The 27700-nt window shown below is 39.5% G+C and overlaps 1 protein-coding gene across 6 annotated transcripts in view; it reads left to right on the top strand.

The window, feature by feature from the left end:
• Positions 1 to 5050: 5050 nt before the first annotated feature.
• SNRK (SNF related kinase) overlaps positions 5051 to 27700 on the top strand; it is a 56161-nt gene continuing 33511 nt past the window's right edge. The window contains exons 1-4 of one of the 6 annotated variants that reach the window (XM_032459077.1): positions 5051 to 5182; positions 17844 to 17905; positions 20974 to 21093; positions 21189 to 21662. In XM_032459077.1, the coding sequence (XP_032314968.1) occupies positions 21021 to 21093; positions 21189 to 21662 (547 nt within the window). In that variant the 5' untranslated portion in view covers positions 5051 to 5182; positions 17844 to 17905; positions 20974 to 21020. Of the gene's footprint in view, positions 5183 to 8266; positions 8317 to 17307; positions 17540 to 17843; positions 17981 to 20973; positions 21663 to 27700 lie in introns of those variants that run through there. The other 5 variants (XM_032459072.1, XM_032459075.1, XM_032459073.1 and 2 more) reach the window with 5 other exon arrangements.

The following is a 27700-nucleotide window of genomic DNA, read 5'->3' as shown; positions in this document are numbered from 1 at the left end:
GTGCTGGTGGGAATGTAAAATGGTACAGTCACTTAAGAAAACAATGTATCAATTCCTTAAAATGTTAAACATAGAGTTATAACATGACCCAACAATTCCATCTTACATTATACCTGAGAAAAATGACATGTCTCCATTAAGATTTATGTAAATATTCACAGCAGCATTATCCATAATAGCAAAAATCTGCAATTAAATGTTTATCACCTGGCAAACAGAAAATGAAAATCTAGTGTAACTATGTAATGGAATATTATTCAGCTATAAAAAGGAATGGACTACTTATTTTTTAATTGTCAATTTACAATGTTTTAGTTTCTGGTATACAGCATAGTGATTCAGTTATAAGTATATATATTCTTTTTCATTATAGGTGATTATGAGATATTGAATATAGTTCCCTGTGCTATACAGTAGGACCTTGTTGTTTATCTGTTTTATATATGGTAGTTTGTGTCTGCTGATCCCAAACTCCTAATTTATCCCTCCCCCCATTTCCCCTTCGGTAACCACAAGTTTGTTTTCTATGTCTGTGAGTGTGTTTCTGTTGTGTAAATAAGTTCATTTATGCCATTTTTTTTAGATTCCACATATAAGCGATATCTTATGATGTTTGTCTTTTGCTGTCTGACTTACTTTACTTAATATGATCATTTCTAGGTCCATCCATGTTGCTGCAAATGGCATTATTTCATTCTTTTTTATGGCTAAGTAGTAAGGAATAAACTACTTACACAGGCTACAACGTGGATAAACATTATGCTAAGTCAAAGAAGCCAAACATAAAAGACCACACATTGTGTGATTCCATGTAAGTGACCTTCTAGAAAAGGCAGAGCTGTAGAGAAGGAAAACCAATCACGGATTGCTGAGAGATGGAGATTGGAGTGTGACTGCAAATGCACATGAGGAAAGTTTTCAGAAGTGATGGGAATGTTGGGGTGGATCAGGGTGATGGTTGTGTAACTTTATAAACTTACTAAAGATCATTGAATTACCATGTATTAGCAGTGAACTTTTTGGTATGCAGATTATACCTCGATAAAACTGTTAAACAAAACAATGAAATCTTCCATTAAAAAATGTTCTCAACTAGTTCAAATTCTTCAAGGACCCATGTGGAAAAAAAATGCCCCAAGTTCGTGGCACAGGCCCCTGGGCTGCCTACTTGCAACCTCAGTGCTAAGCTGCATAATAGAAATTTGAATAAAATAAAATCCCTGTCCTCCAGGAGTTCCAAAGGGAGAAAATGGAAAAGTGAACAGTTACAAAACCCTATTATAAGCAGGATGTGCAGGGAGGTGTGGGTCCAGATGCCTGGCTCTGGCTGGGCAGGGATGGGGGCGCCACAGATGAGGTTGGACACTGAAGTTAGGTTTCATTTATTTTTAAAATTTTGGAATTTTATTTTACTAATTGCTTTTTTGATTGAAGTATAGTTGATTTACAATGTTGTGTCAGTCTCTGGTGTATAGCATGGTGATTCAGTTATACACATGTGTGAAGTTAGGCTTTATTTAATTTATTTTTTTGGTGGGGGGAGGTAATGAGGTTTACTTAATTATTTTAATGGAGGTACTGGGGATTGAACCCAGCACCTCATGCACGCTAAGCATGCGCTCTACCACTTGAGCTCTCCCCTGAAGTTAGGTTTTAATGGGTAGGTAGGAATTCAGGAGATTGCAAATGCAGGAAGTGGAGAAAAGGGGTAGGTGACATTTCCAGGCAGAGAGAACAGAAGGGGCAAAGGCTAGGAGGTGTGAAAAAGCGATTCCCCTTCTGAGAACTGGGAAGGTTCGGGATGTGCTGCATATGGAGATAAAGAACAGGAAGGGAAGGCAGGGGCCAGATCGTGAAGCACTTGGCAGGCAGCATTCAAGTCTTTGGACAAAGGCTTAAACAGGATTTATTTGTTGGAGGAACATGGGCATCCTTCCTTTGGCCTGAATTAAACTTTGTCTTGGCAACGTCATGTTGCACTCATTTAAAAAATATTTATTAATATACTGCTTACTGTGTGCCGGGCACTATTTGAACACTTTATAGAAGCTCATTTAATCCCATCAACTGTGGTTCTCAAACCTGCATCCAATTCACCTGGAAGTCCTCTTAAAGCAGAGAAACCACCACACTTGTAATTTAGTAGGTCTGGAGTGGAGCCTGAGAATTTGTATTTCAGTCCAGTTCCCTGGAGAAGCTGCTGCTGCTGGTCCCAGGAGCCCACTTTGGGAACAACTGCTTTACACTCACCTCATCAGAAAGGTACCATTATCTTCACCATCATTTCCATTTTACAAAGGAGGAAACAGAAGGTTAAACACCCTACCCCCAAGGCTACATAACTCTTAGTGATGGGGCTTGCATTCAATGCCAGACAATGTCTGCCATGTTTCCCAGTTCATAAGTTGCAAACAAGCAGAGTTAAGGGGCTGGCATTTTCAATCCTTGCTTGCAACTATCAAAAATATATCACATACACAGGCCTTAACTAACATTTGAGATAAAAGAATTTGAGATGCTAACTGATGCCAAGGGGGTAGTGAGGGAAAGTCTTTGAGGAACTCTCTAGGCCATTCCAATGAAGTATTATTTTGGTTTTATTGGGATGAAGCCAGGGTTTAGAAATGCACAAGTATCAATGTACGAAATGACTAATTCAGTATATAAAAGGAAATCATTAAATTCAATGTCACAATTCACAACTGAACCATACATGAGTCCTTAATCTCTGTTGTTTTCAATATACGTATTATAAATTTTTAAGAAATGAATTACAAAAATTAACAGTATCTTGACAAGATAGCCTTGTTACACATGCTGCTTTGGGCGGGGACAGGGGGGTAAGTCCCAAGATGAAAATGGCAGTTCTTTCATGAATCGGATTGCTTTTCACATCTTGATCTAATTTGTAGCATCTCCCTGGTTGCCTTCCAATAAACAACTTCTTCCTTAAATCGGTGGCATTATGTTATTTTTGAGCTCTGAATCACAGAGACTGTAATCCAAGCCTGCATGCTCCATCTTGTCGTTTTTTGTAGTGCTGTATATCTAATTAAAGCTTCTTACAGGTCCATAAAAAGACCTAACATTAAAAAAGCAGTCTGGGTTGGAGAAAGCCCCAAGGCAGATTGAAGGGGGGGGGTTCTTCATTAACAATAAACACCTTTGCTTCAATTCACAGTTAAGCAATCATATATTAATTTGTACTTGAAGATTTTTGAATATTGCCTATGCATAATCAGATCATGTTACCACATTGATGGTGTGGAACTGAAAATGGGTCATGTTCCTGCCAGCAGCCTCCAGCTTCCCAGGAAACACTGGGGATGAATAAATGATTTACCACGTGGCCAGTACCGCATCCCTCTCTCTGGAAGAGAATTTGAGCCGGTTTTATTTAAACCAATGTATTATTCTCTTCCTTTTCGTTGACTGTCTTGCTATTCTTATGCCCTATTTTCCTCATAGAATTTATTCAAAACCTAAGTTACACAGGGCCTATCTGTTGAGGCCATTGTTTTGTGGTTACTGTTCTAGCTCAAGGGCTACACAGCTGGCTGTGGAGGCCTTCAACCACTGGAATTCCCTTGGAAGACCATTAGAGTGGTATTTTTTCCTTTAACTTGGCTACAGGGTTCCGTGAATAGTGGTATCTCCCTAAGGAGACAAGTGCAAGACCTTCCCTATTTCCAGCAACAAAGGAACGAATTCCACAAACCAAGCTCGTAGCTCTTGCTTAACATACTGCTAGAGTTAGAATGTCAGTGTCCAAGTGGGATTATTCTTTTATGGTCTTTCTAAGCCACTGTTATCCCAGAATTGAAGCCAGTGATTCAGCTCTGAGGGGCAGAGTCCCACAGCCCTAGGCTTTCCCCAGTCACCGATCCATCACCCTATTCTAGAGCACTAGGGTAACTGGGAGTCCCCTTTAATAGAAAACCTTATTACCCTGAGGGTCTGTACCTCCCAACAACCCACTTTTGCTTCCCAGTCCTCTTCAGACTGCAAAGTAGATGCCTTGCAGAGAGCCTCAAAGAAAAGTCTTCTGACATTTGCAGGTCAACAGAGACATTTGTTAAAGGCATCGAGATTTCTCGTCCAGTCAATTTAATCAAACTTGGAGCATCTGAGCAGCTTTTCTCCCCATCCCCCACCCCCAGCTTGCGTCCTTCTTTGCTAGGGATATTTTCTTGGGGGGGTGGGGTGGAGAGCAGGGAGGAGCAGAAAGGGAAAAGCAGGTGGGAGAAATCTGGCATCTGGCTTAGCTGAGCTCCATTGTGCGCCAAGCTTCCAAGGATGGGAGGCGGCAGCCCCTGCCCCTCTCTCCCACCACCCCCAAGACTTCCTCTTCGGCCTTCGGGAGCCACCGGCCTGGTGACCATGCCGCGGAAACCTCCAGTGCACGGTTAATGCCTGGCGTGTTCTGAATCCCTGACTTCACATGCTTTAATATTTCCCACGACCTTTCGCCTGTCCACGCTTTTCCAGAGGAGGCAGCCTGGTGGCGCAAATATCTCCAGTTGACCTTTAAAGCTAGAGCTGCATTCAGATGCTGCGCTTTTTCTTTCTGTTTAAATAGCAACTCAACAAATTGGGTTCCCAGAGAGAAGAAACTGTAGAGAAAATATGTATGTATATACATGAATGTATATTGATTTTTGTTTTCCTCTCCTTGCTTAAACCTGGGCGGGAGATGGAGGGAACCTTTAAAAGGGTAAAGTGCCTGGTGCCCTCAGCCTCCCCACCCCAGGACGCAGTCAGGTGAGGACGCGGTCCCTTCCCTCCTATCCCCCGACAGCTCGCGCTGCTGGTCTGGGCCACTGTCCCATGTCCCTGGTGCTTCTTCCTTCATCATCTCCTCTCCTGCTCGGGCGCCTCGCCCGCCTCCTACCGCCAGCCGCAACCCAGACCCGCTGGGGTCGGGACGCTGCCAGGATGCCCTACAACAGCCGGAGCGCCGTAGCCCGCAGGTGCGCCCCGCCCCGCCCTCCCCGAGGCTCCGCCCCGGCGCTCGCGTCACAGTGACGCGCGTGCCGCGCAGGCGCAGCTCGGCCCCCACCCCCTCCCCGCGGCCGGCCGCCCGCTTGGTATTATGATTAACGCTGGGTGCGGGGACTCGGCGGCCGGGAGGGAGTCGTCGGCGCCGCGGCCGCTGCGGACGGACGCTCGCCTGCTGGCTGAGGTAGGGATGAGCGCGGAGCGCGGCCGGGCGCGGCGGCTGTGGGCGGGGGTGGAGGCCGGCCTCCGCCGCCTAGTAGCCTCCGCCGTTGCCGGGCTGGGCGCCCGTGCCGGGGTGCCCGCCACAGGCGGAAAGTAAGTTGCGCGCTCCGCGCTCCCCGCGCTGGCCGCGTCGCTGGCCCGGGAGGACGCGGGGCCGGGCTGTGGCGGCCCCGACCCGCACGGCGGCGGCGGCGGCGGCGGCGGCTGCTGCGCGGCCTGGCGGCGGGAAGCGGGCGGCGGCGGCAGCGGCGGGCCCGGACGGGAGCCGGCACTGCGGCGGCCGGCCGCGGGCGCCCCGAGGCCCTGCCCTTGCGGCCGCGGCGGGATTGCGGCACCTCGGGAGGCGCCCGCATCCCCGCGCCCCGCCCCGGAGCGGGCCGAGTGCGGCGCCCGCGGGGCCCAGCGCCCGGGTTCTCTCGTGCGGTGTGTATTTTTCGCCGAATGTGTTTTCCTTTTTCAAAAGAATCTGGAAATCTGGCTGCAGCAAGGGGATTCCTTGCTAAAACTGCAGCTGTGCAATAGAATGGGGATATTGTTGTCTGTGGAGAAAGGGCATCGGGATAAAGAAGGAAGAGCAGTGCTGTTCCCGAGGGACAGCTAGAATTTTTCGGGTTGGAAAACCTTCGTTCTTTTCCGTAGCCATCGCCTGTTGATTTCTTTCTGAACCGTTTCACCAAAACCTTTCTGCCTAAAAGGAATTGGGGTCCAGGAAAGTGACAGCCTTTTATCCTGGGGGTGGGGGTTCCTGGAGCTGTGTTATTCCTAACAGTTAAATGAGATAAAAATCCAGTATCTTCAAAGGGAGTTCGGTTGAAGTCCAGTGTTGGGGGGCGGGGGGATTTAACAGTAGGGTTCTTAAATCTTTAGACGTCTGAGGATACCGAATTTTTCAAACGGTTAAGTTACTCTTTTTCCCCCTTCTATTTAATTGAGTAAATTTTCACAGTCTTAGGAGCAGGTGGTAAAACTAACTTAATGAGTTTCACATTTTGTGGTGAAAGGTGAAGCGTGGTTACCAAGTGTTGGACTAATAATTTCCACCTGATTCCTATCAAACATCAGATGCCTGTTTGGGTTCCTTATGGCGGGGGTTGGGGCACTAGTCCCAAATCAGTCTCATTTATCAGAACATGTATCAATGTACTTTAAAGCCTGGGGTTGTCAAGGCTTATGTAATCAATTTGTTAATTTATAATCTTGTTACATTGCTCTCCAGATTTATAAAATCATTCCCTTAAGGAAATCTGTCTTCAACGTCTGCTTAAATATTTCTTTTGGAATTGGGTTCTTGAAGAGGAATGTACTGTATAAGTGGTGATTAAAGCATGCTGATTAGACAAGTTTCTTTTAAAAAAGATATTATTGATTCTTCTATTTGTCTATCTAAATGTTCCTGTTAGGAAAACATGACATTCCCATTTTACAGAACTAGAAATGAGAGAAATTACGTGACATTCCCAAGGTCACGTATTGAAGCAGTGTAGTAAATGAAAGTCAGGTGCACTGTGGTAACTTATCTTAATACTCTATCCTTAAGGCTTTTCGGGCAGGGAACTTCGCCACCTTTTTATTTTTTAAACATACACAATTGATTTTTATTGTTTTTGCAGAAGTTACCCTATTTTCTGTTCTGAGTAAATTTTTCTGTTATTGCAATAAGATCCATTTGTTTAAAACATAGAAGAACTTAGAAGTTATGTAATTTTTATTTTTCTGGAACAGAAATATAGATTGGGCCTTTATGGTCCAACTGTAATCCCATAATCCTAAAATGAAGGCTTTCAAATGTCCTTATTAAAACTGAAGAGCTTTCAGATATTTTTACTGGTTATAGGAACTACATACGGTTCGTCTAAACTTTACTATGGGTGTTTCATATAGAAAGTGAAACTAAATAGGAAAAAGAAACTTTATTTTTGGAGATATTGAGTAGCCCTGGTTCTAAGCATTGGTATAAATAAGGCATGCTTTCTCCCCTGAAGCAGCTTGTCTGAGCCTAAAAACTCATTACATTGCCCCAGAAGAAAAGGGTACAAGTACACTTTCCACATGGTCAGAATTTTAGGAAATAAAAACATAGTTGAGGAACTCTAGAGGCTTGATTCTTGCTGCATGCCAGCTGTTTGCTTAACAGCCAAGAGATAGAGTTTTTAGCCAAAATGCTTTTATAAGAAAATACTACTCAGAATATAGGTACTTCCCAGTGTGCATGTATGTGCAGGTAAATTCTTGGAGCAATTTTGGTGGGAAAGTTGAGTTATTTGTAGCAGTTGTGAACTTAAACTTAACCTATGGTTGTTTATTCATGGAGCTTTTGTCTATTTGGGGGGCCCTGGGTTAGAGGGTAGCAATAGAAGAGTGACTAAAAACCAGTGACTGCCTTTACAGGCTATGGTAAATTATACTTACACCGAGGTAGGCAGTGACAGACTCAAATGCTGTGATGAGGCATCTGCACAAACCCTGGGCAAGGAACAATCTGACTTGGGAATGCTTCACAGAGGAGATGATGGTTGACGTGGTCTTGAAGGACAGGTGGAGTTCCCCGGCAGAGAAAAGGGGAAAGAGCCCCAAGGGTTCAGAGAGGGTGAAAAGAAAGGACAAGGTCAAGTGGTGGACTTAAATCCAAGTGGGTGAAAGGGAGTTGAGGAGGCAGAGACAGTGCAGCTATTTTTTTTTTTTTTTTTTTTTTAAGACTGAAAAGGAAGGGGGGAGGAGTGGGGCAGTAGCTTTGGGGATGGAGAGGGACATGTTTTGGATTTTGTTCTAGTTTGGAAGGAGCAGATGTAAAACCTCTCGGACATAATGGCCTCACCAGTGAGCACTGGAAATGTGTGGTCTGTTCTGGATGATCTGGAGCTACGCTATTCACCTGTGGATCATTTCCTCGTCTTGTTTTTCTGTGTCTCTGCTTTGGTTTGGGGCCTTATATCCCATGGGATATATAAGGGAAACCATTTCTTGTCGGTGATAGGGGAGGAACCTGACTACAGAGGATTCCTACCCTGCCTTCCCTGAACAGTTGTTTCTCTGCTGTCACTTCCAGAGCCTCCTGAGATTGTCCTTTGGCACCTCCAGCCTTTGGTCTCCGCTCAGGTAGGCTCTTTTGTGGCAAAGCAGACCTATTTCCCTCTCATTACTTGTGTCCTATTCCCCAGACTGCTGCTGTGTGAATACTCAGCAGTCCCTTTGGAGTTGGAGGGCATTGTCTGCCCGTGCACCATGATGTTTTAAGTTCTGGATTGTCTCTAGGCTCAAAGCAAGATTGGGGGTGGAGTGTGTGTCTGTCTATCTAAAGTACGTCAACTACATGTTGACCCAAAATGTAATGTAGGTTATGAAATCAATGCTCTGGAAGTGTGAGTTACAGGACATAACTGGTGAAATTACAGATTGACTGGGCCTCTCTTTCTGAGTTGTCAACATGCAATTATCTTTCTCAAACTCCAGATTGTCAGCTCCTTGAAGGCAGAGGCCACTTCTTTGATTTCTATATCCTCAAACCAGTGTAATGCCTCACGCACAGTTAGTGTACCCAGGCTGTGTCTTGATGAAGAAACTTTTAAAATCTCAACTTTAGTTTGTTGGCCGTTGGTGGAAACCATACCCATTTCAGTCCAACTGAGTTTGAGTGAAATTGTGTTTCAGTCATAGAATTGCAGAACTAGAAGCAGATCTTCCACTCTCTACTAGCTTGCAGGACGTGCTTGGGAAACGTTTGTCCCTGCCCTGTGTTCCAGGTCTGAGCGAATGGCCCCACCTGCTACCACTCTCCACTAGAGTCATCCCAGATTTCCCTCTTTGCTCTGCCTCCTCTTTGCTGTGCATTGAGTTACTGGTTTCTACTTCCTAAACGTGTCTCCTCCATTACATCCTCATCATCACTGCCCAGATACAGGCTGCCCTCCTTTTTAAGTCTTTAATGATTTATCTGGAGACATTTTCAGTAGTCTCCTTACCTATGTCCAAGCTCTAGTCTTGCCCTTCCAATCTGATCTTCACTTTGCTGCCAGAGCAGTTCAGCTGTCACCTCTGATTGCTGTGCCCCTGCTCAGTATTCTTCCTTGGCTTCTTAGTGCCAGCTTTCATTTGTTCATTTAATAAAGTATATCTGTGTATTTTGGGCAGATGCTATACTTGGTGGGCCCTGGGATACAGAGCTGAATAAAATGGACGTGGGCCTTAGGTGGTCGGAATTTATCACATAGTCTAGTGGGGGACACAGACTATTAATCACATAATCTCACAAATAATCACATAACCACAATTGTGATAAGGGCGGTAGTGGAAAAGGACATGGTTCTGTGAGAGGGCATGGGGAGCTGGTGTGCAGGAGTGTGGGAGGGGAAGGCCAGGTGATGGTCAGGAAGGTGACCTTTAAGCTGGGCCGTAAAGCCAGATTTGCGGAAGAACAGCTGATGCACATGGGATACAGGGACCTTTGGGGACCTAGCCCTTACCTACCTATCTGCATGTATTACTGTCCCAGTCACATGAGGGCCTCTTTCCCACCTCCACTAATTTTAATTCTTAACTCAAACAAAAAAGTTAATTGCTCTGAGATGCCTCCTGTGAACTTCCCAGGGCAGATTTAGGGGAGGGAACATCTCTTCTAGCATGCTTGTCCGTATGAGAAATTGTCAACACCTTGAGGGCAGCAGCCTTCCTGTTACAACCAGTATAGGCATTTAGGGACAGTTTTGGGACCAGTTCGGGGTGAAGGTACTGATAGCAAAATAAGATGGAGAAATACAACCCTTTTCAAATACCGGCCTCTCTTGGGAGGGGAGCCAGTTACAAGAAGTTGGGGAAAAATCTTTGGGTGATTTTGATCCCACTCCCGCCTTGCTAATATGTATTATATCATTTTGCTTTTGTAATAACTGTCCAAGGTGGTGATTATCTTTGTTCTATAGATAAAGACATGCCTGTTGGCAGAAGTTGAGTAACTTGTTGGGCTCCGGCTTCTGAACCCTCTTTTGTGCTATGATACTGCTCCTTGGAGGTGCTGAATGAATCAAGTTTGATCATTTTTCAAGTGCACTTCTATGATGAAGAAAAGTTGACTGTGTGGTACTTTGAGATGTGACTCTCAGGACGCTGCCCCAGCTCCTCTCTTATGTTCCCTCCCCTCCTATGGACAGACATACCTCTTAGACCTTTATATTGTCTTCATATTGCATAGCTAGCGGGAAATGTTTGAGTAGTGTGTCCAACTGGTTTAATAGTCAGTAGGTTCTTCAACATTAAAGAGAATATATTTTAGGTAACGTAAGTTTCAGTCTTACAGTGTAACTTATCTAGGTAAAGTTTGTTTTAGATTTAGGATAATATACTAACATACTCGTTGGACAAATTATTAACTACAGTGTGCTGCATTCATGAAATCTCTTTAAGGTAGTTGAGGTGTACAGCTTTTTTTAACAGTGGACAAAAGTAGAGCAATTGAATTTTAAAGTAAAGTTTAGCTTCCTGTTTTACCTCATTTTCTACAGGTTAAACCATTCTCTCTTTATTGGCATAAAGCAGTATGAGTCCTATGGAAGAAATTTGAAATGAGAATATTCAGTCTACAGTTTCAAGGCTTGATTTTATCCTTTGTTCTCCTATTTTATGAGTATTTGCTGATCCTCTTGTAAAGGAAGATGCTTTTTCAGAAACAAATGGAGAGAATGTAATTGGCACAGTACATTAAAATTGCAGTTTGGGTAAGGATAAATTTTTTTAAGCAGAAAATAGAACCTTCCTAAATTGTACTTAAATTACTTGCTTGATGTTGGCTGTTCATTCTGTGCCACTGGGGAGGTATCTTGCCGTCACAAAATTGTATATAAACTCTAAAAGTGAAATTATTTTCAAGGTGCCATTCTATTTTTAGATGACCAGGAATTTCCTCAGTCTTTGGAATAATTATTTGCCTGTAGTTTCCTTTCTGAACTTAAAAAGCAGTTTCTAAACATTTCAGAAAGTTTTTAATGGAATTATTTGTTAGTAATGTTTATTAAGTGAGTCTTTGGTTGGTGCTAGGGAATTTCCTCTTTAATTGCAGGGGTACGGGTAACTCACATGGCATGTCAGAATTGGAAGAACAACAGAAATGTCAAAATAGATTTAGTTCAGTGCTGTTATTTCCCTGGGAATTAGAAAGGCCTAGGTCAAGGAGAGGCATTGTATTACTGCAGGAAGAAAATGCAGGTCAACTTAGGCAGCTCTTACCTGGGCGGAGGACTGGGGCAAAAAAATCCTTATTTTCGTTGACTCTGCTTTCTCATCTGAAAAACGGGTATGGTACTTCCATTATATTCCTAGTTGCGAGGAATAAATGATATAACAAATGTTAAGAGTCTAGTATATACATAGATTCCCAGTAGTGAAATTGTTTATTCTTTTTGAAACCTGCAGTGAAACAAAACTAGAATTCTAAAATGAGCTATTGTGTCAGTAGAAGACATTTTTGAAATTTAGAATGAGACAATGAAAGAAAAGTCAACTGTGGTTTGCTATAGGACTCATTTCTGTGTAAACCTATTTAGGTTAGTGTTCGATTTTGAGGGAAGTAGTATGGGTGACAGTGAGAAAGATCTAATATGTCAAAGCAAAAATTGGTGTTTTATGGAACTTTAAAGTGAACAGTGAACTTTTTAAATTAGTTTAAATTTTCCAATGACCTTATTCTTACATTGCTTTCATGTTAGTACCTAGAGTTTTATTCTTCTGTTGAGGCCTCAGCTCTGTGATGTAAAGCTGCTTCTGTGCATTTTCACCTCTTTAATGACACTTTAATTAACCTTAAGTATGATTCAGAGATATATATGTGGTGAATTGTTTAGTCTGGCAAGTTTTCCCTTAGTTTTGCGAAGGTGGGAGTTCACCACAGTTCCCTGAATGGTGAGCCATTAGGTATTTTTCAGGATCGACCTTCTTAACCCTGTTAAACTTACCTTACTTGTACCCCAGATTCTGCCTTCACCCACACTGGCGTTCTCCTTTCTGAAGACAGCCAGCCGGATGCCCTCTTTTTTGCCTATTTCCCCACTTTCAGCGATGGTGTCCCACTGCTCTGGTGGAGGGGTGAGGCCTGACCTGTGGGCTGCCCTGTCTTTGGGGATCCTATCCTGCCTTTAGTATCCTCTGCTCTTCCTTTGACAGAACTTGCCTAGGTTAACTTGTATAATTAATTCTCTTTTTATATGTAGATAACTTATTTGTAAGATTCTAAAGGATGGGGACTGTGTTGTGTTCTACACAATTAGGGCTCCAGTATTTGCTAACAAAAATAGACTGTTCCTTCCTCAACCTGAAGGACTTGCGTACTTTGAGCCTCAAGGGAGGCAAAATGTTTCATTGAATATGTCTTGTTTGTTAAGATTACATAAGTAGGCTTTAGACAATGTATTTTCAGGGAAATTGGCTTATTTCATAGATCGCAACAGAAAAGTAAATTGAATGAATTATTATGTACAGAAATTCAAAATTTTAATAATCTCTGCCTTTCCTAGATTATAAAAATAACACATATTCAGTGCTAAAAATTTGAAAAGAACAGAAAAGCATAAAGAGAAGAAAAATTTCTATGGTCATACCAATGTCCCATTTTGGTATTTTTAATATATATACGGACAAATTTTATGCTTTAAAAAAAACAGATCATATGCCTTGAAACTTGGTATGTGATTTTTTTTTTACTTAACATTTTGTTGTGACAATTTCCCATGAGATTAAATAGCTTAAATACAGCAGCATAGTGTAAAGTATACTGTGATTTATTTAACCATCTCCCTACTGCAGATCTTTCAGTTATTTCTAATCTTTTTTGCATTTGTGAGTATCACTGAACATTGTTGAATATAAATATTTGTTCATATCTTTATTTCTTTAAGACATAAATCTAGTAGTAAGGTTATTAAATCAAGGACATTAATTATTTTAAGGCTCTTGATACAAGCATTGCCAGATTGCTTTTCAGAAAGGTAATTTGCAGTCCCAGCAACGTGAGAGAATCCCCAAATGATTCTGTCTTTTAAGTAAAAGTGAAATGTTAGGTGCCAGTATTTTTGTACATGGATTAGTTTTTTCTTTTCTAACATTCTTTTTTGACCACTTTTTCATCACCATCTTTGTCACAGTATCAGCAGAGGGGATAAAAAAGATGATAGGGAGTTAAAATGAGCATTAGTAAAAGCTTTGGAAGAGAGATTTAGATTATTAAGTTTTTTAATTCTCCATAACTTCCAATATATATTCTGTTTTCCTGGCAAAGGAGTAATTATGCGTTGGCTTTATTTATTTTGGAGTAGTTTCAAGCACCAGCTTGTGCTTAAGTATTATTTATTATGTGGGCACTTTATACCAGGGCTGTCACCAAACTGCTTTTTAAGACTCACCCTCAGATAGGAATGGTGACGTGCTTAGTATTTTTCATCACTTTAACAAGAGGCAATTCTGTTTAGGAATTTGAACTTACTACCTGTGCGCTGGTCCAGGTTTTGTGGCTTAGATATTAACCCTTTCTCTCTACAAATACTAAGTACGACTACACCAAATAGATTGCCTGACTCCTGAGTACATTCACATTCCTTGATATGTTGTGGAAGGTAGCTTGTTTTAGAGGAAATGAAGTTACTTAAACCAGCACTCTAAGGGATTGATCTGCATTGGCAACCCAGTCACTGCCTCAAGACACTGGAGCAAGCTTTTCAGCCAGGCATTCCTGGTCACCTCAATGGCCCCAAGTCCATTAAAATTGACTCCCTGGAAGAAAACTTGCAGAACATACTTTAATAGGCAGTTACCTTCCTTTGGAAAGAACTTTATTAGACATTTGGAAGTATAGTTTTGCCCATTATGACATTTCTCATCGTAAATGAGTTACTGAAACCTTCTGATTTGTAGTTTCCATCTTGATTCCCTCCGGTAGCTGCAGACTGACACTACCTGATGCCCACATAGTAATATTCACCCAGTCCAGCGAAGAACTGTGGATTCTTCCATAATTTAGACCCTGTTGACCTGTTTGTGGTTTCTTCATCTTTGATTTATAGCTTATATTGATAACTCCCAGGAGAAGGAGTGTTATTCTAGAAACGTGGAATATTGTTTACTTTGGATGAAAAGAACAGCGGTGGTGACTGCATGGTAGGGTTGTGTTTATTTTGCTGGACCTGGAGGTTATTGATATTCCTGGAAGACTGAGTCAGCTGTCTTCTTTCCAGCCAATACTGTTTTGTTATAGATATCTTTGAAATTTTAGCTGTAAGATTAGGGTGGTAATTTTCATGGAGAAAGTGTTAGTTCCTCAAGTTGGCTTTTCTAAAGAAAACATACAGTTTAATCTGATATTTCCTATGAGTAAGAGTTACGGTTTTCTTTTTCATTTTTTGTATTTGTAAAAGATACCAGATAATTTACATGTGTAAGAAGCTTAAATACAGTTTTAGCATGGCTTTGCAAAAACTCATCTTTTAGTTGTCTGTATTAGAAGAGCATTGGCGTGGATTTTTTTTTTTAAAGCACATAATTTGGGAGCTTTTTGTGTGTTTGGGTATAGTGGTCTGATTTAGGGGGGAAGTTTATAATATCCCAAAGTGTTGAGAGGCCATTAGAAGTAGCCTAATTTTTGCACACGGCTTTTTTCTGTGTCATCTGCTTCCTCATGCCATTGATTGATTCATAATGATTATCCACACAGAGCCACCTTTGTTCAGTGTGCTGTTTTGCCCTTGCTTCTCCTGGGGAGAGTTGTGAGTAGGAGACCTTTGTTTGATATACAGACCACGCTGCAGTGGTGATGATGTCAATGAAAAGCTAAAAGTGAGTTTTGACAAGAATAACAGGGTGAGTTCCAAATTGACAGTAGGTTTAACAGAGGCTCGTTCTACAACTGTTTTCAGCAGCTTGCAAAATGTGTGTAGGGCCACCCACACTTCCTTCCTCTTCTCCAGCCACACCCGCACACTTCAGTTGCTTTTGCTCTCTTTAGTAAACTGGAGAAACATCAGTGTATTCTTGCAACACACACCAGTACTTGTTTCTCAAACATGAATTTCCATATTATAAACCTCTTTCATTTAGGTCCAGCCTAGTTATATGCATGTGTCAGCATATGCTAAATAATACTTTAGAATGGCCTAATTTAGTGGTTTTGCTGTTTTAAAAGATGTCGTCCTAGCTATGCAGTCATTAAAAATAGTGATGTAGAAGAACTTAGTGTGTGGAAGAATGCGCCTCGTATAGTAGAGGAAAAAATAGTCCTAAGACTTCGTATCCAGTAGCTTTGTATAGAAATGTACGCATAATGAATATACACTCAAGCCTGAAGAGCGGTCATCTTAGATGATATTGCAGGTGGGTTTTTCTGTTTGTTTGTTTTTAATCTGTGGTGCTTTTCTGCATTTTCCAAATTTTCTGAAGTGAACTTGTATTGTTTTGCAGAAATACTTAGAAAATGGTTACAACCCCCCCCCCGCCAATATGTGTGTGTATGTTATCCCATTTTATAAAAAAAATATTGTTTGGCTTATATTATACACAGAGAATAATTTGGAAAGTTATGTGCCAAAATGTTAACAGAGATTATCATGGAGGGTAGAATAGTGAATGATTTCTTAAAAGCTTCTCTTTTTGCCAAATATAAGTTCTGATTGTATTTTTTTCTTACACTGCACAGATATTTCATGACTGAAAACAAATATACTAAAAGGAAAGCAATAGGTCAGGTGAAAAAAGCAGAATACATGATATGAAGTTATATATAAAATGATCATACCTTTGTAAAACAAAATAAAGAAGAAGCTGTATAAAATACTTGCAGGAGGACCACCAAGATATTAATAGTGCCGAGCTTCAGAGGTAGGACTATGAATGCCTCTTTATTCTTTCTACTTCCTGTTCTGTATTTTCCATATTTTCCATAAAAGTATGTTACTTTGACAGGAAGAATATAAAGGAGTATTTAGTCCTTTTTCAAAGGGTGGATTTGATAGAATGTCATCTTAGTATCATTTTAAAAGCAAATATTTAAATTTTGTGGGATGCTTTAATGAAAAATCATCAGACTTTGACACCTAATTAGAGATTAATTTATCGATCTGCAGCTCCCATTTACAATTTAATACATTTTAGGAAACTGAGCAATAGAATTTTTTTGAAAACGAGAGAGATGATAGCTCAGTAAATTCATTTTCTTGACGTAGTGTGGAAGACTGAATTTCTGCTTGGGTGGGGAAGTTTACCATCAGTATAACGGTGATGGTGGTCGCTAGCATTTACTGAATGCTTACTCTGTGCCAGGTTATATTTTAAATAGTACCTTTATTAACTCATTTAATTCTCACCACAATCCATGAGGTACTCTTACTGCAGATGTTTTCTAATGAGGAAACTTGACCATACAGAGAGATCAGGCTTTGCTTTGGTCCAGTGGCTAGTGGCTGGTGAGCTAGGTGATCTAGTCACTGGCCTTCAGAACCAGTCCTCAGACACACTGGACTACCACACTACCTTGCCATAGAGACTGTGGATGAAACAGAGGCTGTTGGCAAGAGCAAGGCAGGCACAGGTAACGGGATGAGCTTCTATGTCCCGCTGGGAGCTGAAAGACCAGGTAGGCGTCCCAGGGTTTACCTGTCAGTAGATGTGGGCCTCTGCCTGTGCCTTTACTGGCCCCATCTGTGCTGTAGAACTGTCATCCATCTCTTTTCATCCCCTCATTCCCAGCAGTGAACTTGTTTTCCCATCTACCTTTCCTTCTTTCCTCCACCTCTTTGCCTTCCCTTTCCCCAAGCTCATGTGAGCTTGAGCTTAATGATTACCTGGATGAACTCACTGTGGTGTATTGTGTAAAGTGCCTTGGCTTGGTATGAATGTTTAGGCCTTTTCAGTTATTTGTGTGATATTTCAGTGTTGTGGAAAGGCCTGCAAGTCCCCCCTAGTCCCCTCACTGTGCCACGAACTTAGATATCAGTGCTCCTCTCACATTTTCTTTGTTCATAGAGTTTTTTTTTTTTTTACTGTCAGATGGAAAGCCTCTAACGCAAAGACGTTTGTGTGTTTCATGGTGCTGGTGTTGATTTCTGCTGGCCTGCTAGAGGACATTGTGTTGGATGGGTTGCCCTATTGGCTATTGGAGTGAGTGTTTCATGAGCCCAGAGGGACTCCTGCAAATTGGGCTTTGAACCCTGACTGAGCAGGGTTGGAGCTGCAGACTGACTGCTGCTTATTGGGCAAGTTGAGCTTCATCATGCCACCTCACAAGCTCCTAGTCAGGATTCAAGGCAGTACGGATTTGTGCCTCTTACCGAGGAAGCATTTAAAAAAAATGGTAACTTTACTGTTGTTCATCATTATCATTTCCTCCTCCTTCCAGTGAAATAATCTTTCTGACCTGTCTGCCTGGACCAACCTCTGTGTATATCTGTTCACTATGAAATTCCTGTTGACTAAAGATTCCTTGAATGGGTTGTAATTCTGAGAGGGGAGAGAGATAATGGGAGACAGGGTCACTGAAGACAAATTTGCCTGTTTTATGTTTGTCTGGATCCAGCCTTAGGGTTTATATTTTAACTTCAAGCAAAGTTAAAGCAAATGGAACTAACCTAATTTTTTTTTTTTGTATTTTCCTTTAGGAGAAAGAAGCAACTAACAAAATACTGTAATAACAAGGATTATTCAATATGCGGTTTGCAGGGTATGTTTTGGAGCTGGTACAGAGTCACCTTTACTTTCTATAAGCCACATCTTAATATTCTGCATTGGTGTTCAGGTATTGCAAGATCCTCAAAGAAATTATTTCCTCCAAATATATACCTGATAGTAGGATTAGGCAGTGGGCTAATGTTTTAAAAGATGTTCAATAACAAGGATAGTTTTCCTCCCAGCCTTCAGTTACTTGTAACTTCCTGTTTTTAGGTATTGTAGTTTCATAGACAATGAAAAAAGGATATATGTACCCAAGAGTACCAAAAAAAGTAAATTATTTGATAGAGTTATTAATCATTTCACTACAGGGTAGTCTGTCGTTAAGAAGAGACCCTATAAGATTCTTCCCCATGAACTTGTTAGTAGATTAAAAATTATTTCATTATTCCCTTCGGCTAGCGCAGTTATGGGAAGAGAAACAGGAGAGTGTTCATAGTGATTAACTCTGGGTGTCTGAGACCCTGAGACCCTGGGTATCTGAGGAAAGAAATGCTTTTTTCCCTTATCTGTATTTTTATTTACTATTTTAGTAGTTTTTTAAAATTAAAGAACAGATTAATTAAAATTTAAACAAACTCAAATTTATTTGTAAAGTCTGATTTATATGCCACTTCCCAGGAATACATCTAAACTAAAGGGATAGATGAAAAAAAAAGTATTACATAATTTGGGGGTAGCCTGCAGCAGTTTGTTTTGAAAGCTAAAGTTGCATTTACAAGCTTGTACAATAAAAACATAGATTTGGGTAGAATTTTAAGAATAATTACTGCTCTTATGATTAATTGAAGTTAAAGATTTAAAAGATAGTTTTCTGCCCCTTGGAGTTAGCTTCACATTTCTGTTTTTGAAAATTAAATGTCTGAATTAAACTTTCTTTTGGGGAACTACTGTCCAAATAAAGTAAGGTCTTTCCACTTGGATTTTCCAGTTAATCTCTTCATTAAAATTACTAGCTCAGATGACAAGGATAATACACAGTATAGAAGAAATTTGCTTTTTCGCCAATGCCTGTACATACATAGTACTGGTTTATTATTTTAAAAATCTTAAAGAAATAGGATTTTGTTTCTGAAAATAATTTGCAGAAACACTGTAGCATACTGGTTAAAAGCACAGATTTAAGTGTCAAGATAGCCCTGTGTTCAAACCCCAGCTTTTTTACACTCTCGCCCTGTAGCTTAGGCCGATGTAGCTATCTCTGAGGACAGTTGTAAGCTTTAAGTGAAGATGATGTAAAGCATGTGGTAGGTGACTAGCATATTGTACTCATTCAGTGAATGCTAGTTGATATTTGTTATTTCAGTAATTATTAAAATATAAAAAGCATATTAATAAACATTTTTAAATCTTGTATATATTTCTTGAGGTGGCCCCAGATACATGATTTGGATCATTTCAATTTGCACAGGAGAGTGACTATACCTCTTTTATAGTTTTTTAACTCTTGAGATATTATTATCTTGACTATAACATCATTTAGAGTGGTCAAATGTTTATAAGAGGTATATGCTTTGAAATAAGAATCTTAGCTTCAGCATTTACCTGGAAGAGTGTTTTCTTGGCTGTAAAATAGGAATAATATTCACCTCTTAGGATTGTTAAGGTCCAGTGACACAATCCAATTTGATTTATTTTGTAGAAATATATATAGTAGGTTTTTAAAAAATGTTAGCCTTTCTTCTGTTCTTCTCTTAAGCAAAAAAGAGATTTAAAGGTATTTAATGCTAGTGCTTTAAAAATTACCTTATTTTATGTGCAGTTTAGTTTTTTGGGATATTTTCATCCAAGTGGAGTAAATATAAGTACTGTTCTTAACAAAAAGTAACTGAAAATGTGAAACTATATCCTGGGAGCATTAGAAAAGGCTTCAGTGAAGGGATAAATATGCACTAATAGGAAAGAGCTAGAGCTGGGAGATTGCTGTATTCTTCACTGGATTTTGTTATGTAATTCTATTAACTTCTGGTCAGAAAGAATAATAGTGAGAATTCAGTCTGTGAGATTTAAAGTGATATCTTAATTTATATAATTACATACTTTTTTTGGTTTTCCTGAGTCAAGTTCATTTATAAAAACTGATTTCTGTATTTTAAGGTTTACACTATAAAGGTTGAGAATTTTAAATTCCATATATAATGTGGTCTTTAAAGGTAAATGATCTTTTAAGACTTGAATGGTTTAAGAATGCATGCTTGTCTATTCCTGAAATAAAAGCAGGTCATAGTAGTAGGTTTTGTGTGAGAGTGGGAAAACCATAATTAAGATCAGTGTAACTGATGAGTACAGAGAGTGAGCATAAGCACCTACTATGTGCCAGACACTGTTCTAGGCACTAGAGATGGAAGAGCAAACAGTTGTTGCCTTGTAACATTTTGAAAAAAGTTACGTTTCAAAATTTAACAAAATTTTGGTTACCTAGTATTTGTAAAACACTGTTCTAGGTGTTAGGTTTTAGTTTTTACTTCTACTCTCCCCTTAGAGTCCTCTTTTGGTCTCAGAATCAGGATGGTGTATACAAAAACCTATAGGATAAGACGACCTGGGATGGAGGTGCTTTGGAGATACAGAGAAGGAACGGTAATCCCAGCTGTGAGAGTTGAAAAAGGCTTTAATGAAGGGATTGTGTTATACTTTTATAGGAAATAGTGCTAGTTTTGGAACAACAGGAAAAAGTAGTTGGTTTCTGTCCAAATGTATATTCTTTGTGTTTTCCCTTTCTTGTCATCCCTGAGTTTTTTGAGACACTAATTGAAATTACTTTTGGAAAATATTTTTTTTAACATAGCTTATCAAACTTGCCAGTTTTCTTATTTCTGACATAACCAAAAATTTTCAACAAACTGATTTATTTTCAGTTTGCAAACTTAAAGTGGTATTTTAATTCTCAGCCTTTATAATGAAAACCCTAAATTTGTAAATAGGTTATTATAAATGCCCCTGATTCATTTTATGTTTCAATGTATTTACTTCAAGCTTCTCTTAAAACAAAATTAAAAAAAATTGAAGCTATAAAAGGAAAAGTCACGGAAACTTAATTTTGTTTCTCTTGTTTTGTAGATGTCCATGGCGACATTGAAAATGAATTCCTTATTTTCACCAGATATATGAGAAGATTCATCTTAGACAGTCTAAATACTTTTCCTTCTGCTGGACCAGCATGGCAGGATTCAAGCGAGGGTATGATGGGAAGATTGCTGGATTATATGATCTGGATAAAACCTTGGGCCGAGGTCATTTTGCAGTGGTTAAACTTGCCAGGCATGTCTTTACAGGTGAAAAAGTGGCAGTAAAAGTTATTGACAAGACAAAACTGGACACTCTAGCCACTGGTCATCTTTTCCAAGAAGTGAGATGCATGAAACTAGTGCAGCATCCCAACATCGTACGCCTTTATGAAGTTATTGACACCCAAACCAAACTGTATCTTATTCTAGAACTTGGGGATGGAGGAGACATGTTCGATTACATAATGAAACACGAGGAGGGGCTTAACGAAGACTTGGCCAAGAAGTACTTTGCTCAGATAGTTCATGCCATATCTTATTGCCATAAACTCCATGTGGTTCACAGAGACTTAAAACCTGAGAATGTGGTCTTCTTTGAAAAACAAGGTCTTGTAAAGTTGACAGACTTTGGCTTCAGCAACAAATTTCAACCAGGGAAGAAGCTCACTACAAGCTGTGGATCTCTTGCATATTCTGCGCCAGAAATTCTGCTTGGTGATGAGTATGATGCACCCGCAGTAGGTAGGTAACCTTCCAGTATTTGCCCTCTTGAATTCTACTGGCTAGAGTGTAGTAGGTCAAATTGGTTGTTGTCTATATAGGAGTGATTTCTAAGAGAATATCTGTTAAATGGGTCTTAGTTAACAGATTGGGTTTCATGAATGCTATTTCCTGAAGCTGACAGTTTATTTTACCCTGTAGATGGCTAATGTCTGAAGTGTATTTGTCAGCACAAAGGAAAATGAGCAAGTTATCGTTTAAGATAACCTCTTGTCTGCCCAATTTTAATTTTTTTTAAGGTCTGGGTACTTTCTCTATCTTCTTAGATTCTTCTAGTTGTCTCCTTCCTGTGAATACTCTTTAACAGTCATGAAACCCTTATTGGAAAGGTACTATGGGTATTACAGTGCAGTGTGAAGGATTGGGGTGTTGAAAATCAAATCATGATTTGGTGTTATGGGAGAGGGGTGGTGTGGGTGGTGTTGGAGGGAGAGGAGGGGAGAGGAAATAAAATCACGATTATACGCTTGAGGGAAAAAAAAAGAATTAGGGCATTGGAATAATTTATTAATTTTGACCTTGAGCAATGTACTTGATCTCTCTCTGCTTCATTTCCTCGTCTGTAAAATAGATCAGATACAAGTGTTGTATTCCCTTATTATCTGTTTACTTTTCACAGTGACCGGTATGGTGGCTATTGTCCATCTCACTGTACAGAATAGGAAATTGATACACAGAGTACTTGCTGTGTGGTGAATTCCAGAATAGTGGTAGCACTTGGCATTCCCAACTACCCACCCCCTCCCTTCACTCCAACACATTTTCGCGCTCTGTCTCTTGTCAGAGTTATTTACTTGTGGTAGAAGTGTTTACTGCATTTCGGCTTGTGTCAGCTTTGTACCCTTAGGATCAAACACGTTTTGAAGGTCATGGAGGAATTTATTTTTAATTTTTAAGGATTTGTTAATCTGAAGGTGTGGTCAGCTTTTAACATTTTAGGTTTAATCTTAGAAAAATATGCCTTACTATTACCTGCACATGATATCAAACTTCCTACTTATGAGCCTCCCATTTGCATTCTGATCGTTTGAAATGCATGTTACAGGAGATTAAAGACATAACATTGAAGAGTGCTGATCTTATACAGAATACTCTGTATACCAAGACACTGCTTTTCATGTTGGACTATGTGTTCTGGAAAACAAAGGGCAAATAAGTGGTTTCTGCCCTCTACAGATAATCAGGCTTCACTGAAGTCTTCCATTAGAATATCTGAACAAAAGATTTTTGATTAGTGGAGAGGCTCTAAATAGAAAATGAAGCCAGGAATACGCAGAAGAGAAAACATAAATGTCTAACGTGAAAAAGATGTTCAACCTCACTAATAATCAGGGAAAGGGAAATTGAAACCCCAGTGAGGTAGTTTCTTACTTTTCCATTGAGAAAAACTAAAGCCAGACAAAACCAAGTATAGATAAAACTATAGAACCTCAGGAGCTCTTATACTTTGTAGAAGATGGTTTGTCCATATCTAGTAAAGTTAAAGATGCACACGTCCTGAGACCCGGCAGGTCTCCTTCCTGTATATGCACCCTGGAGAAGCTGGCTCTCAGTCATGCACACGAGAGATTTTCAGAGAATGTTTTTAGTAGCATTGACTGTTCATCAGCAGGAGAATAAATTGTTCAATATTCATACGGTGCAACTACCTTGGTGAAAATTAATGAACTGTGTATGTCAACATGGCTGGAGTTCACAAATACAGTGTTTAAAAAATGAGTGATGCGTACCTATAGTATTATAACATTTATATAAAAGTGTAAAACATACAAAGCAGTATTATCTATTATTATGGGTGTGTGCATGTGCAGCATGTGCAGCGAAGGATAAAGAACACATGGACGCATGTTTAGAGAGTTTGAGCTGTATTGGTGGTGTTTATTTCCTAAGCTGGGTAGGGAATACGCAGGAGTTCATTGTGATGTTCTTTTTTTCTCCCCTTATATCTTAAATATTGCATAATAGAACTTTAAATAAGTTTTTAAAAAAGAAAAAATTTTCAGAAGGATAATCACCAGTGTGATAAATGGTTATCTTGTGTTGTAAAAGTAGAATTGGGTGGAGTTCATTTTCTTTGTGTTTATTTCCATACATTTTGTGTAATTGTGTGATTGAAATACAGAATTGCTTTAAAAAACAAATGGACAGTTGTCTTCCTGTTAATGTAGTATTAGTTTATTGTGCCAAAATCAATCAGTGATTCTTCACAGATGCTTAGCAAAATTGGGGACAAAGATTACAATCTGTCATTTTATTAAATTATCAGATGTTGCTAAATAAAACAACTTTGGTTCAGATTTGTAAGTGTTTTAGAGGGCGCTGGTCCTCAACCTTGAGACTTAGTTCAGAAATTGTCTATTTTTTTGTTCTCAAATAATCAGATTTTGATTTTGTTTAGACTTTTGTTTTCTGTATTATTACTTTTTGTTTCATTTTTATTAATTCTTCCTAGGATCTTTGAGGTTCCTTGTTTCTTTTCTTATTTTCTTTTTTGGTATCTTGAATTGGAAGCTTTTTTTCTTCATTGTCCTGGTGTCTAACAAACACAGGTAAGGCTGTATGTTGCCCTCTCCCGCAGACCCTGGTAACACCTCAGGGGTTTCACTCTGCAGTATTGTTGCTTATTGCTGAAGTTTGTCTTTACTGTTTTGTTTCTTTAACTCAAAAGTTACCTTTTTTTTTAAATTTCAAAGTGGATAAATTTATTTTTCCTCTTAGCTATTGGGTTGTAACTTCTAATTTTAATAGTTTATAGTCAATAAATGTGCCTGATTGGTTTCTGCTTTGGGACATGTTTTTAGATTTTCTGTGTGGCTTAATACATAGTAATTTTTGTTGCTATTCCCTGTGTGGTTAAAATATTTGTGTTTTTGGTACATGCAAAGTTTGTCTACATAGTTAAGATTGTTAATTATGTAATTTGTGCCTTTGTGTCATGCTTTTATTCTAATCAGTTATTTTCTGGGAGAATTATGCTAGTTTCCTACTTTAATCTGTGAATTTTGTATTTTAATTAGTTTTTGCTTTGTACGTGTTATTTTAAGCTGTGTTAAGTATATGAAAGTTTAATTTATTTTTCATGATGGGCTGTATGTTTTAGCAAAATGAAGCTACTTATTTGTTTGCATATTGCCTTGGTTCATATTTTGTCACTTTGTTTTAGGTTTATCTTAAATGATATATAGCTATATTTTGTGTCTGTAATCTGTGAGCCAGTCTTTTAATAGGTGAATTTGGTCCATTCATACTTGTTTTTACTGGATTGTCCTGGACTTATTAGTGCTATCTTATTTTGTGTTTTTCATTTGCCGTATTACTTCATTATTACCTTTTCCTGTGTTGGGCTATTCAAGTTTTCTTTTCCTTCAGTGGTTTCCAGGATGTGCAGTCTATTTCTCTTTGTATTAGTGTCTACTTTTAATGTCTAGAATTAATCAATATTCATTTAATTCCCTCTTTCCTACAAACAGCTATAGCTTGCTTTTACTTTCCTTTGAGTGAAAGTTTTTTCATTTGCTTTTATTTATCTATAAAAATAGTTAATTTTAGGCTTAATTTTACCAGTTTCTTGGTTTACTGCTGATTCTTGACCTTTCTGTTTTCACTTAGATTATTTTTGTTTTGTTTTGTTTGCAATTCATTAGAGAAGATTTGTGAAAAAAATCTCCAAGTCTTTTGTCTAAAAATGTCCTCACCTTTGATAGTAACTTGGCTGGGTATAGAAATACATCTTCAGAATCTTTTTCTTCCTGACTTTGAAGATATTTTCCTGTCATCCTTTTGCTTCTTAAGGTCCTGGTGTGAAGTCTGAGATAAGATTAATTTTATTTTCATTGTTGGGCTACATTTCATTTGTTCTATGAAGCGTATGGTTTAACACTTCTGGAAGTGCTCTGTTAAGCGGTTTTTCTTGGGTACTAGTTCTTCAGTTGGATGTTCTTGGTTCTGCTCTCGGGCTGCTCATTTTCCTAGGTGCTTGGGGATTGTTAGTTGTGTGTTTGTCTCTCTTTTTTTTGAGATTGCTCAACTGTCTGTGAATACAGTGTCTTGAGCAACGTCCTGTGGATGTGGGAGAGGAGCAGAGCGCGAACTGCCATCTGGTCTTACTGTTGTACAGACTGTCACTCCGCCTCTGCCCGTGGTGCCCACAGTCACCCCTTGGCCTGGAGCACATACCTGCATGTTCATGCTTGTGGGTCACGGGGTGAGAGGAACTTAGTCACTCCTCTGGTGATTGTCTTGGTATAGTTCCTTCCTGTTTCTAGTCTGTGTCTTCTGGAAAGGAGCACCACGGAAGCTCCTACCGTCTGGGTTTGGGGTTCGGGTTTCCTTTCAGTCTGACCCCACCTGCCATCACCTGCTGCCATGTCTAGGGATTTGGGAGAGAAGGAGAGCTTAGGTCATGCTCGGTGAGCTATTGATTCAGTTGCCTCTGTTGACTTTCAAGAATGTGTATTAAGTCGACTTCACTGTGTTAGAAAGGAAAGGGAAAAATATGATCTGCGTGAAAAATCCTGCAGTCTCTCATTTGCAGTCTTTGGAATTGCCGTGGTAGAGATTGCAGTGCAGCAGTGTACATGGTGGAAAACTCATTGCTGCGAGTTATGTCAGTTTGGACAGTGGAACGACAGGCAGGGGACGGACCTGTGCCTGCTGGGGAGGGCACACTTAGGACTGTGCTCTGGAGAGATCAGGCTCTGCTGAAACTGATGGGGACCTTGCTGCTTGCCCTGTGGGGTGGCCCTTGTAATGAGGCTCCAGGTGAATTTCTGGGTAACTTGAGGTTTTGTTTTTCAAAGCAGCATCAGCAAAGACCTCACTCTGCTTTAAAAAAAAACTGACGTATGCTTCAGTGATTTCTTCATTCTAGAAACTAAAATGGGAAAATTCTCAGATCACAGACAGAAGTTTTCAGTTGTAAAACCCTGACGTTGTTTATGACTTTCTTCCTACTTCATTAAAATTTGTAAGTTTAGTTTCAAGTTAAAATGAATTAAATCTGGAATCGAAAACTTTTGTCATCTCACTTGAGATTTGGAGGCTTTCTGGGATGTTAACAGCTTTAGAACTGAGAATACTTAATATTAGATGCTTCCTAGTTTATAGAAAAACTGTTTCAAAGATGAAATATTCATTCTCTGCATTAGTGTATTGTTTGCTAAATAAATATGCAGGAGGTATCATTAAAATCTAAGTTACTTAAAACATGGCTTCGTATTAATGTGATCTAAAGGTTTGGATTTAGAGTTCAATGTGTATAAGCTTTTGGCAATATAAACAAAAAAGTCTATATACGCTTTCTACAATTTGCAGTTCAGCATTTAATGGAGATTATTCATTTATGGAGTTATGAGAAGTGTCCTCATGCATATGAATATGTAAAAAACTAGAGTTCTTTTCATAAATCTGTATTTTGTCCTACATTGAAATATTACTCTTTCTGGTTCTCGGTAAACTAGGAGTAGAAGGGAACACCCTCAGCTCATAAACAGCATCTACAGAAACCTACAGCTAACGCCATACTTAACATGAAAGACTGAATACTTTCCCCCTGAGTTCGGAAATGAGACAAAGATGTATGCTCAGCCACTCTTATTCAATATAGTACTGAAAGGCATACGTATAGGAAAGCAAGGAATAAAAGTGTCTCCACTTGAAGATGGCATGATTGCCTGCATTGAAAATCTCAAGGTATCTGTATAGAGAAATTCCTAGGGCCAGTAAGTGAATTCAGCAAGATCCCAGGATACAAGGTAAACATAAAAATCAGTTGCATTTCTTTATATTAACAAATGTGTGGAGACTGAAATTAAAGCAGAGTAATATTTATAATCATGCCAAAAAATGAAGGGAGAGACAAATCATTTTCATGAGTTATAAGACAACATAATAGTACAGGTGTCAGTTCTCCCCAAGTTGATCTATGGATTTAATGCAGTTTCTGTTAAAATCCCTGTGCAGTTTTTGTAGGCTAGACAACATTATTCTAAAATTCGTAT

Source organism: Camelus ferus, chromosome 17, assembly GCF_009834535.1.
Source record: "Camelus ferus isolate YT-003-E chromosome 17, BCGSAC_Cfer_1.0, whole genome shotgun sequence".
NCBI classification, from domain to species: domain Eukaryota; kingdom Metazoa; phylum Chordata; class Mammalia; order Artiodactyla; family Camelidae; genus Camelus; species Camelus ferus.
This window is presented reverse-complemented; position numbering and strand designations above follow the sequence as displayed.